Source organism: Artemia franciscana, chromosome 14 (genome assembly GCF_032884065.1).
Source record: "Artemia franciscana chromosome 14, ASM3288406v1, whole genome shotgun sequence".
In the NCBI taxonomy this organism is placed as follows: domain Eukaryota; kingdom Metazoa; phylum Arthropoda; class Branchiopoda; order Anostraca; family Artemiidae; genus Artemia; species Artemia franciscana.
The window spans coordinates 40909616-40921917 of record NC_088876.1 but is presented as its reverse complement, the minus strand read 5'-3'; the positions used below and the strand labels follow the sequence as shown (position 1 = coordinate 40921917).

Below are 12302 nucleotides of genomic sequence, written 5' to 3'. Positions count from 1 at the left end.
GAATATCCAGAAATTAGAGAAAACAATGTGAATGTATCTCAACAATAAAGTTATAATTTCATTTTAAAAGACGTGTAATCTTGGATTCTTCTAAGTGATAGTTATCTTTATGTAAAATTGAAAATAACACGATTGGATAGAACAAATACGCGAAATGATGATGAAGCTACTTTAACAAATAATGAATTTAATTTGTTCAGAAATGCGAATATATTATCAATGGAAAATGTATTGAAAGCATTGATTATGTAGGTATAACGACTACTTTTAAAAATGTATTACAATTTTTAGATGACTATAGTCGAATCGCAGCTACTAATATGTTTTGGTATAAAGATAAAACCCAACCCGTTAATTCTCTCAAAGCACAAAATGAGTTTAAAGCACTTCTACACCGTGCGCATCAGGTGGTGAAACCATTACAACAAAAGAGCTTTTAATAGTGGTTTATTTAAAAGATTGAATAAAACAAAAGAAAGTCAAGTGGTTAGTATATATTTAACATTATCACGATTATTTGGAAATTTTCAAGATATTAATCGTGTTTTTAGAGGTGTTACATATCAAATTATATTAAAAAGAAACTAGTTTTTCCAATATGATTATAAAATCTTGAGCCCAAAATTTGAAAGTAGATGTAATATATTTATCATAGATGTTACCAGTATTCCATCCCAGTTTACCCATAGTGACTCAATTAGAAGCTGGATTAACGATGAAAGGGGAACAATTAGAAGCTGGATTAGGAAAGGGCAGCTCATTTGAATTAAGATGGGCAGCGTGTAATACCTATGGCAGTGATAATAAACGTATAAAGGATTAACATGGAGGGTAGTCAGTGAACGCTACAATACAACTAAAATTTTTGTTGTGTTACAGAAATTTGAAAAATATAATAGTTATACGCAAAACAGAACGATATTTGACCATTTGAACATATAGCATTGAACATTTGACCATATAAACATAATAACATTGAAGCGAGAGTAAACAGATATAAATATCCCCAAAAAGATCTTGAATAACATTCCAGTGATTCTAATGAAGATTATCGCTTATAAACAATTTTTCAAGTTAGGATATAAACATAAAAATGTTGATAGTGGAAATATTGTGAGTTACAATGATTTGTAACTTACTTACAAATCACATATGGTGCAAATATATGAATATATCCTTTATTTTGTTTTGATGTTTCAAAGCATGAGTGATATAGAAATTAAACTTTTATTAGATCACCTACCTACTAATCCATATAACATTTACTCCGTTATATTTTCAGACAGAAAAGAAATCATGGAAGTTATTGGACATTAGAATGGAATACACGGTTAAAAACAATGAAAAGTATTACAACTAAATATGGAAAGAAAATTGCTATCATTTTTGATTTTAAGTGTGAAATGGTTGATCTATTTGCACCTAAACATTTTGGATTCTAAAGACCCTGATATTGAAAATGAATCTAAAAATTAGATAAAGTCATGATTTTAAAAGAAATTGAATGAAAAGGGAATAAATATTAAATCCTATTAAATTACTATATTTTATCGGAAGTATAGAAAAAATAGAATATAATTAAACTCTTTTTTCAGATAGTCATCAACTTCTTATTTCTCAAAAACTGTTTTGATCTTAAAGCTCATGATCAGAAATTGTAAAAATGTTGGAAATTTTTATTTAAAATGGTGTGGATTTAATTGAAAATGGGGCAAATTGATAGGGTGATCTAGGTAGGACTAGAACCCGTGTTCAGAATGTGAAAGTGTAAAATGAGACCAAACTTGATTTCCAAGGACCTGTTTTCATTTTGAATTTAGGGATGGGAAATGTACAAAATGTGCAATACTTGATGTTAAAATGATGTAAAATGAACTGAAAATGATGTAAATTGAATCGATAAGATAGGTTGGACAGAACCGGCAATTACTATATTACTTGTGTGTGTGTTTTTCGCTCTGTGTATTTTTGTCTCTCTCTCTGTGCCAGTGTGTCTGACTGTGCGTCTGACTTTGTGTGGTTGTGAATGTGTGTGAATGTGTCTCTCTAAGTGCCTGTGTGTCTGACTGTTTGTGCGTATCTGTGTCTGACTTTACCTGGCTTGTGTGTATGTGTATGTTTTTCCCTCTGTGTTTTTTGTCTCTTCTCCGTGCCAGTGTGTCAGCCACTGAGCGTCAAAGGGCACGAGTTGCCATGCAACATTGCAATCTAACGCTGAAATGGTAAATTTCTGCTCTTCAAATAAAAACAAGTTATTTTTTAGTTTATAAAGCTATTTTGTAGGAAAAAAGGTTGAAAAGCCCTTAGGTATATTAATATGTGCCACAGGAAGTCACGGGGCCGGTAGATTATTCCACGCTGGACCCAACTGCCCAGAGGCATCCGAAGAAATGTCACTGTATTTTTCATTAATTTTAGATGATCGAATATTCTGTAAATGAATATTTTAGCAGAAGAATGCGCAAAAAAGTCCTTGGAATGACAGAGGATGCCGTGCGTCATCCATATTTGCTGAGGTGGTGTGAGTTGCCGTGGACTGGCATGTTCTATAGCTAAAAGCTAAGGTGTTAAAAGAATATTTCGGAAGAGGGGGATTAAAAATCTAACACTCAGTCAAAGAAACGTGGTATTTACATTAAGAACTCTGATTTTGCTAGTACCAGGGAATAATTAAAGTTATTTCAATTAATGGAATATAACAGGCCAGCACATTCAATAGAGCAACAGAAATTATGCATTTTCATTAAGACCTCTCAGATATACATCTTAATATGGCTTTAAATTTACCTCTAATAACAATCCACTTCCTCTGGAATTGTTTGCTAAGGGATGGGTTAGCCACATACAGTTAAGATGAAATATGTATAGTCTTGACTCAAAGAAACGTGGCGCTTTCATTACAACCTTTCGGACATAACTAAATGCAAAATTCTTTTTCTTTTTTCTTCGTTTTCATGTTTCATTTTTTTAAATGTGACTCTGCTAGTATCAAGATTTCAATGAACGTAACGCAACAGGCAGGCGCATCTAATAGAGCAATAGAAAAGAGACATTTTCATTAATATTCCCCAGAAATGGCTCTTAATAGGGCTTAAATTTACCTCTAATGTCAAACCCCGCTCCTACCTCTCTAGAATTCTTGCCAGGGTTCCCACCTTTCTTGAATTCATGGTTATTTTTGCTTATATTTTATTCTTTATAAGCCTTCTTCACGTTTTGTTTTTGGTTTGTGCGTTTTAATTGGTTTTTCTGTGTTTTAGTAATGCTCGTAATTTAGTTTTTAATGATAAAAATTAACAAAAGTTGTTGTATACAATAAAAGTTTAGCCAAAGTCTATGTTTGAGCAGCCTATGCCTGAGAGGGTACCAATTCCATTCGGTACCCTTTGTCAGAGTTTGGCAATTCTCTTTGGAGGATTTCGCCAATCATAAAATGGAAAATCCTTTTGGGTCAAAATGGTTTGCCAAATGCCACGTTTGAGCATCCTATGTCTGAGAGGGGAGAGTTTACCAATTCCCTTCGGTTTCCTTTGTGAGAGTTTTGTAATTCTCTTTGGGGAATTTCGCCAATAAAATGGAAATTTCTATTGGTCAAAATGGTTCGCAAAATGCCAAGTTTGAGCATCCTATGCCTGAGAGGGGAGAGTTTACATTGAGAAATTGGTAAGCCTTCTCAAAGAGAACCGAAAGGAATTAGGAAACTCTCCCTCAAGCATAGGTTGCTTAAGCTTGGCATTTTGCGAATCATTTTGACCAATAGGAATTTCCGTTTTAGGATTGGCAAAATCCCGCAAATAGAATTGCCAAACTCTCACAAAGAGAACCGAAGGCAATTGGTAAACTTACCCATCTGAGGCATAGACTACTCAAACTTGGCATTTGGCGAATCATTTTGACCAAAAGGAATTTCCATTTTAGGATTGGCGAAAATGAGTCGCAAAATACCATGCATAAGCAACCTTTGCTTGAGGGAGATTTCCCCAATTCCTTTCGGTTTTCTTTAAGAAGGCATACCGATTTCTCAATGAAAATTCCTTTGGATCAAATGGTTCACCCTGGATTTAAGGACGATTTTGTCTGTATGGATTTAAAGTTCCAAAATTTTGACTTTTTCTTTTAAACCAATTTCAGTTTCTTCAATTCAATTTTTGAATCTTGAAAAATCAGCACCAAACACTCAATTAGAGCAGTAACCCAGAGATAATTCCTAGGTTGAAGTCTAGCGCCAAGTACGCCCACAATAACGAAATATGAATGTTTTTAGCTTAGAAAACGGTACGGTTATGCCCAACCCTTCAAAAAACCAAAGCAATAATAATATTACAATTCACTTTATTCAAAAAAAACATGCGACGGATAGAGCCGATCATTAGTTTTGTTGTCATATACAGCCTATTAGAGGCTGGTCCTCCCTACCGATGAGCTCTACTTTCATAACATGTGGTCACTAATTTTCTTAATTTACGTTTTGCCGTTACTTGCAGTAATAAGGACCCAAAATAAGACGACAGTTAAAAAGAGAACACTGAGAAGAATTAATAAAATTACCTTTTTCATCTCTATTATCACCATAGTCTTCAAGATATTCAGAATCAGTCTCTGATTCCGACTCACTAGTAAAGTTTTCAACACGAATAGTTTTAGGTACTTCAAATATGGTATCAAAGTCTTCAAAGTGATTTCTATAAAACAAAAAAGTACAATAAAAAAGAAATCAGTTGTATAAAAGTATGAAAAAGAAACCAATTTTAGAACAAGAGCAGTTGCATTCAAGGCAGCCATTAAAATCAATGAAAGAAACCTTCCAATACGTAGTTTTCTTGCAAATACAATTCTAAGGACAAGTTTTTACACTAAAATCAGAAACTTCTAAGCGTGTTCACTAAACGTACCGAAACACTCTGGCATTCAGCAACACTCTAAAACAACACAAAAAACTCTGAAGTATGCTACCATATCTGACAACAAATTTGTTCAAGAAAACAAAATTTTAAAAATTCTTGGAAAGACCATTTTTCCACTCAGATATTTGAGGTTTTGTACAAAAATTGTACTTTCACTAAATTATTCGAGGAGAGGTAGGTTTCTTTCCATGTACATCTTGGAGCTTTACTGGAATTAATAAGTCATCTATATTCACGGCCATTGCAAGAATCCTTGTAAAATCGAAGCTTAAAAAATTACGGTAGTTGAGGTTGCTAACTCAGTTTAGCAGGTAACATTTAGCAAGTTGCCACCCAAATTAGTTGATCGGCCTGCTATAACGACTGCCTATCTATTAAACTTGACAAAAACGAAGCAGTCTTTAGTGCACCCTGTTCCTTACTATCAGCATGACAGTCATTTTTACGCAGTTCTGATTCAGTCTTTAGGCACCACAGCAGAAATATATATAACGAGCAGTAGCCAAAAGTTTCTCCAAAATTGAATCAAATTCAAAGCGCTCTAGTTTGGAAGAGTTCCTAAACTGTCAAATCAATAGGTCCCATAAGTTGGTCACGATGCGCCAAACATTTGTCACTGCGTGTGCGCGAGGGCGGAGTCATGAAGAGTGGCTTAACTTAATGTGTTTCGAAAATCTTTAATGTAGAACATAGGACTGTTTGCTACTGTTCGTTATGTACATTTCTGCTGTGTTAGTTACTGATCATTCAATACACATCCGAGCGGCTTTGATAGTTATTTTCACGTACCTTTGCCCCTAAAACATTTATGGAATATATACAGTTAAGTAACAACTCGGAGTACCTGAGAAACTACTTAAAATGATAATAGCCCTCTATGAACGTAGCGAATGCTCTGTTCGACCCGAAAACGGGGAGACATGGTTCTTCGGGGTAATGTCTGGTGTTAAACAGGGATGCATTCTATCTCCGTTTCTGTTTATAATCATTATGGATTAGGTTCTACGGCAGTCATCAGGTTCTGGAGTAAAGATTAGCAGCAGGCAGGTCTCAGATCTCAATTTCGCAGATGAAGTAGTCACAAACATCAAAAACAAGAAGAAGAATAGTGGAATCTTTTCGTAAGACAGTTGAATTCTAATTTGAATGAATACTTCAGCCCCGTGTCCAAGGGCCGTCCTCAGCAAAACATAGATATATAAAGGAAAAAAGACTTGCAAAAACCAATAAAACTAAAATGAAATCTTTTTTAAACAGTCCCAGTATACTTACTTCAGCGAAGTTCAGCCAGGACTGATAAATATAGCGATGTGGAACAAAGCAACTCATTGAAATGAAAGAAGGATAATTAAAAACACGGTCTTATTGCTAATCTTGCCTTTTTGGCAGATAACCTCTAAGGTCTTTTTGTAACTGGTTCTGTGTTAATATCTACTGGTTTTTTCAAATATTTTGGAATATCATTTTTAATTAAATTTGTGTATAGAGTATTTAGTGAATATTCCTCCAAGTTCTTATTCAAGGAAATATTATTATTAGCATTAAGTCTAATTCAATTGCTTCTCGAACTACCTGCTTTATGCCTAGATCATTACTAATAAGGGCAGATTCTTCAAAAAGTATTTTGTGGCTAGGATTTTCAAAAACATGGCTGCTTAAAGCAGAATCAAAGGAACCGTTAGCAATATTAGAATTGAGAGCTTTGGATATAATTTTAAGCTGCTGTAGGCGTTTCTCTAATTCTGGTGAGTTCAATTTACATAGTGTTTGCCAGAGTCACATGGTATTTGATAGACTCCTTTTTGGCGATTAACTGTGGTTTTATCTTTACCATAATTTAGGAAATTTATGATTTTGAAACTATTGGTAAATGCTACATACAGATTATTTTGTGTGCAGACATTTTTTAAGATTCGTGGTGATTTTTGGTGGTAAAATTTTAGGTAAATTATATGTGAGGGCTTATCAGGATTCTCACATGGTAAACTACCATTGCGTTTACGCGAGTGTCTTTTCAGTCAATGGTTAATTGCACTGTTAAAAAATAAGATAGGATACCCATTTCCAGAAAGTATGTCCCTGATAAAGCTTATTTCTACTGTGATGTAGGAATTAGAACAAATGTTTAGGGCACGATCAGCGAGAGAGATTACGACAAGTCTTTTAACTTGTGGGGGGCGGTTTGATTTAAAATGCAAATATCTATTTTGTGTTGGTTTTCTGTAAATAGTAAAATTTAGTTTATCTATGCTAAGAATAATCAACACATCTAGAAATAATATTTTATTTGCAATTTCTAAGGTAAATTGTAAATTTCTATCATATATATTAAAGTGGTCTAAAAAACACCCTAAGTTCATTTTCACCATAACTCCAAAGTGAAATTATGTCATCCATGTAACGTCCCCAAAAGACATGTTTCAAGAAATATGAATTTAACGCCCAATTTTCAATATATTCTACATAAATATTAGCCAGTAACCTGGAGAGGGGTGTTCCCATCGACAAGCCTTTTATTTGCAGGTAAAAAGAATTACGGAATTGGAAATGCATTGAATACTTGTTACAGTGTTTAATCAAAGGTAAAGGTAAAGAATACGGCATTGGACTTTACAGTCCCTACCGGCGGTGCTGATCTCCGTTTCTCGGCCCTTTAGCCAGGAAGTTCAATGGGGGGTTGGGGGCCAACCATCCTGTGCTTTCGTATACCCATCCTGTTTACCTTCCCCAGATTTCTCCAGGTACCCATTTAGATCTGGGTGGGACTCTGTCTAAGCTTACAGAGTCACGCCAAAGACCCCCGCCCCAAACCAAATAAATTGTATACACTAGGATTCAAACCCTCGCCCTCTCAGACAAAGGAACCTAAATCCAGCGTTCCAATCCATTCCTGTAGCAATCTATTCCTGTTGTTGAAACTTCTATTAATGATAATTTTAATTTATTTTCTAATCATTACTCAGATACTGCTACATCAATATTTGTATACATAAAAACAGTGTCAAAACCGCTTATAATTATATTTTCTGAAATAAATTTTTGAGTTTTTCGAGTAAATCTACCGAAAAATGTATGGTATGATTTTCGAGAATAAAGGAAAGATTTGAAAGCTGTACATGGCCATTTTCCAATATTGGAGGCGGATGCTTTCGTATAAGCTATGATGGGTCTTAAGGGAATGCCTCGCTTATATAATTTTGGTAGACCATGAAATTTTGGACAAAAGCTGCCACAGGGTAAAAATTCATTACATAATTGTGGGGAATTTTACCATTTTAATTTTTAATTCATTTATAATTTTGTCAGATCGTGAGTTACAGTTGTATATGCAGTTTTGCCATTTAGATGTGAATAAAAAAATTTCTCTCGTAATCTGTCATATCCGTAATAACAAGAGAATTGCTTTAATCTGTTTCAGTTATAATAATGAACTAGTCTTTGCAGAGATTAGGTAGAATTTTTAGGTCATATAAATTATCTAGTTTTATATTGGCAGGAGAATTAACCTTTCTTTGGTTGTTGTAAAGGGCATCAATAAGACTACCCCTTATTTCGTCTGGGTTGGAAATAGATGTCTAAAATTTGTGCAAAGAGGACTCAAACTGTGCAAAGAAAGGAAAGTAAATCTTCCATAGGAACTTGTTTTGGAAGAAAAGAAAATTTCGGACCTATTTCGAGAGTTTGAATTTCCTTTGGGTCAAGCGTTCTAGAGGACATATTAACAACAGCCGGTCCAGGAGTGAATCTTGGAGTACAAACTGGGTTATTCATTGAAGATTCATATCGTAGGTTTTCTAATTTTTTATTAAGTCGTTCCCTTGATAAGCAAAAATCATGACTAAACAAATTTCTTTCCAATCTTCCCACCTAGCTAAAATCAACAGAGCACAGATTTTCAAAACATGTTTTTCTAGAGATTTTCTTTCAAAGGAAATAGTGTATCTTTTTCGTTTTTTGTCTTTAATAAAATATATTAATGTTTTTAATTTTTAATAAAATATATTAATGTTTTTAATTGTAATGTATGAGCAAATATGACCTTCTTTCCAGGTATTCTTCTTCTTTCCGCAGCTCCACTCCGAAATGTCTGGCGAGGCTTTGTAGAAGCCCTATGTGCCACACATGGCCCTGGAGAAACTAAGGTCTAATGTAACAGTTAGATCATTCATTTCTAAAATACAACACTAACAAGTTAGGAGGCGTTTGAGACTTTGACATATAGGAGACTGAAGGGGTTTTCTTCTCAAGATTCCTATTTCCGATGAAATATACCTACCTTAACCTCCCCATCTCTCTATAAAAAAGAGAAAAAAGTGAGGCTTGCCCTCAACAAGCAGTAATTATACTAATAATAAACTCTAATATGGCGTCGCCAAAGTAGTAGTCCTTAGTTTATTGCAAATTCACAAGTCTGTTTAATTTGTCCAAGAATTAAATGTATTCCTAAATTATTATATTTCATCAATTATAGTTTTTATATATTGTTAATTTTGAAACTATATATATATATATATATATATATATATATATATATATATATATATATATATATATATATATATATATATATATATATATATGGTAGCGATTCACAAAAAAGTAGGAGGGCAAGGATATTAGGGGGGGGGCGACCATTTATTTTTCAAAGTCTAGGGGGTAAAATTGCCTCCTACCCCCCCCCCCCCTTATTAGCGTCCCTGAGGATACTACAACTGCATGATTAGTCAGTAGAGCCTAACCCTTAAGCTTCATTCCAACTTCCATCTCCTAGGGACATATTTTTTTCACGTTCATTGTCGCTTTTTTTTCTAATATTTATGGTTTAATTCCACATGATTCTGCGTTTTTCCAAAAATTCCCTGAATGAATTTTTTAATTCCAGCATTGAATCTACCGGTGTTTTTTGTAATCAAGCAACAGAGAGCGTACGATCAGATCACAAATCCAGTGCTTTTAAAATTGGAACAGACTGCCCTTGGAATCTCAGCACATGCTTTATGTGAAGAAGATCTTTCTAGTTCGATTTCGTTTAATGAACTTATTTCTTGGCTGCTCCCATTTTCTCTCTTGAATGCTCAACTAAAGCAGTCATAAGAGCTGTCATGCACACTATTTGCTAGTGCTCCGAAAATGCTGTTGGCACCACTCCAGATGATCCAGAACACGGTAGATAGGACGATCTGCACATATACACATGACTTGCTCCAGCCTCTAAATAAAAGGTTTAATGGTTTATAGTTAAAGGTTTATGAAACAGTTCGTGGTAACGAACTGTAGTAAGAAGCGACCCGGCTCAATAGTAAAAAAAACTCTAAAAAATGGAATTTTGGTACCAATAGCTACATCAAAAGAATCAAAAGTTTTTTACTGTTTTAAAATGTAGAGTTAAGTGAAAGAGTCAAATTTTAGCGTAAAGAGCGGGGCGTTGAGAAGGAAAAGCCCCTTTCATATACGGAGTAATTTCTGTTCGTTTTAAGTTTTAATGTCGCTCCTCACTTTCATTTAAAAAACTATTTTTTTTTATTTAATTATAATAACGTCGATGGGTGTTTTCTACCAGTACATGAATTCGCCCCTCTCAGACAAGCTCTCTCGCACTGTGACCTCTTTGTCCAGCCATCAAAGCAGACACGAAGCCACACAGTTTGGACCAATTATCTAAAGGTGGAGACGCCAAGAACAGTACTTGAGGGAGAGCTTCATCCAGCGTTACACTTCTATCTGGAACGATCTTCCTTGGGATATTATTCCTGCATATCTCTTTGTTGACTCCTTCAAAGAAGGTTGAACAAAAACCTCGAGGTATCAGAACGAGGTAAGTGAATAGTGACATATCCAACACATTTAAGTCCCTGGCCCCGTGAATACAGGGATACAAAAAGAAAAAAAAACAGAAGAGATCCCTCTTAGTTTGCGGTTTAATTACGTTTTTTTCTTTAAACGTAATAACTAAATGATATTTTAAATTCCTTTTCTCCCCCCTATCCTCTATGTCTTTATCTTTTTCGCAGCTTTTCTTCATTTTCTCTTTGACCTTTAAGCAGGGGCGTAATTTACTATGAGATAGGAGAGGCCAATTACCCCCTACAGACCTCAGTTTGCACCCTCCCCCCAATCTGAAACGTAGTTTCTGCAAAAAATCAAGATCCAACTAACATTTGCCTGCATAATTTACGCATAGAGAGGAACAGTTTAGGTTTTTGTAGTATATATTTGCCTTTATGGCACTATATGGCTCATTTTTCAGTTGTAACTTGATTTGGGGAAAATGGCTCCAATTTTGCCCAAACCCAGGATATTGACGAAATTACGCAACTGCATTTGAATATTTTAAAATATGTTACACAACATATCCATCAGGTATGATTTTGTTGGCTATTTTTTGTTTTTTGCACATTGCGCTACAACAGCAAGTGGAGGTTAGCAATTTTCTTTAAAATAAGCCCTTAAACATTTCCTTTGATGTCTCATTGTCCCCCTAGCAAGAGAGAAAAAGAAATAAAAAGAGGAGACGTCAGTGTTACCCATGCAAAAAAATAATTTTCCTTGTTGTTCTAACTAAAAGGTAAGGTAAAGGTAAAGGATACCGCATTAAACTTTACAGTCCTTAAAGGCGGTGCTGATCTCGGTTTCTTGGCCCTTCAGCCAGGAAGTGCAATGGGGGGTTGGGGGCCAGCCATCCCGTACTTTCGCACACCCTTCCTGTTTACCTTCCCCATATTTCTCCAGGTACCCATTTAGAGCTGGGTCGACTCTGGCTAAGCTTACTGAGTCACACCAATGACTCCCGTCCCAAACCGAAGAATCGGGTACACTGGGATTCGAACCCGTGTCCTCTCATACAAAGGATCCCGAATCCAGCGCACCAACCCACTCGGCCAGGACGGCTTGTTCTAACTAGGGGCATTAAGTTTCCTGTATAGGGTTTTCGGACATCAATTTTAAGGGTCTCAGATAGGGCCGTATCCAGGATTTTTTCCGGGGGGAGGGGGGTTGACTAAAGGATTTTCTCCGGGGGGAGAGGTTACAAAAATAAAAAAAAATAAAAAAAAATTCATTTATAGTCAATTTTGTAATGTTTTTGTGAGTTGGACAAACATTTCAGAGGGTGTTCTAACCCTCTAGCCCCTCCCCCTGGATAAGGCCTTGGTCTCAGACAATTTTTTGAAATTCCCTTAAATTTGTTTTCAAAATAGCATTTTATTATCAAGACTAATCACGACAACGGTTACGGGTCGTGAATAAGCTGATAGTATTTTGTCACTTGCCAGTTATTTTAACGTGTTTTCTTATTTTTGGTTACTATGGGCCGTTGTTTGTCTTTTACTAGGATGCAGCTACTGCTGTAACTACGATAAAGTTATACACAGATAATAAAAGATGAGTAATAAAACTATA

At 35.1% G+C, this 12302-nt stretch overlaps 1 protein-coding gene across 2 annotated transcripts in view; it reads right to left on the bottom strand.

The window, feature by feature from the left end:
* LOC136035714 (translation initiation factor eIF2B subunit epsilon-like) overlaps positions 1–12302 on the bottom strand; it is a 71235-nt gene that overhangs the window by 23816 nt on the left and 35117 nt on the right. For both annotated transcript variants that reach the window (XM_065717665.1, XM_065717666.1), the window contains exon 7: positions 4549–4682. In XM_065717665.1, coding sequence (XP_065573737.1) covers positions 4549–4682 — 134 coding nt within the window. The remainder of the gene's footprint in view (positions 1–4548; positions 4683–12302) is intronic.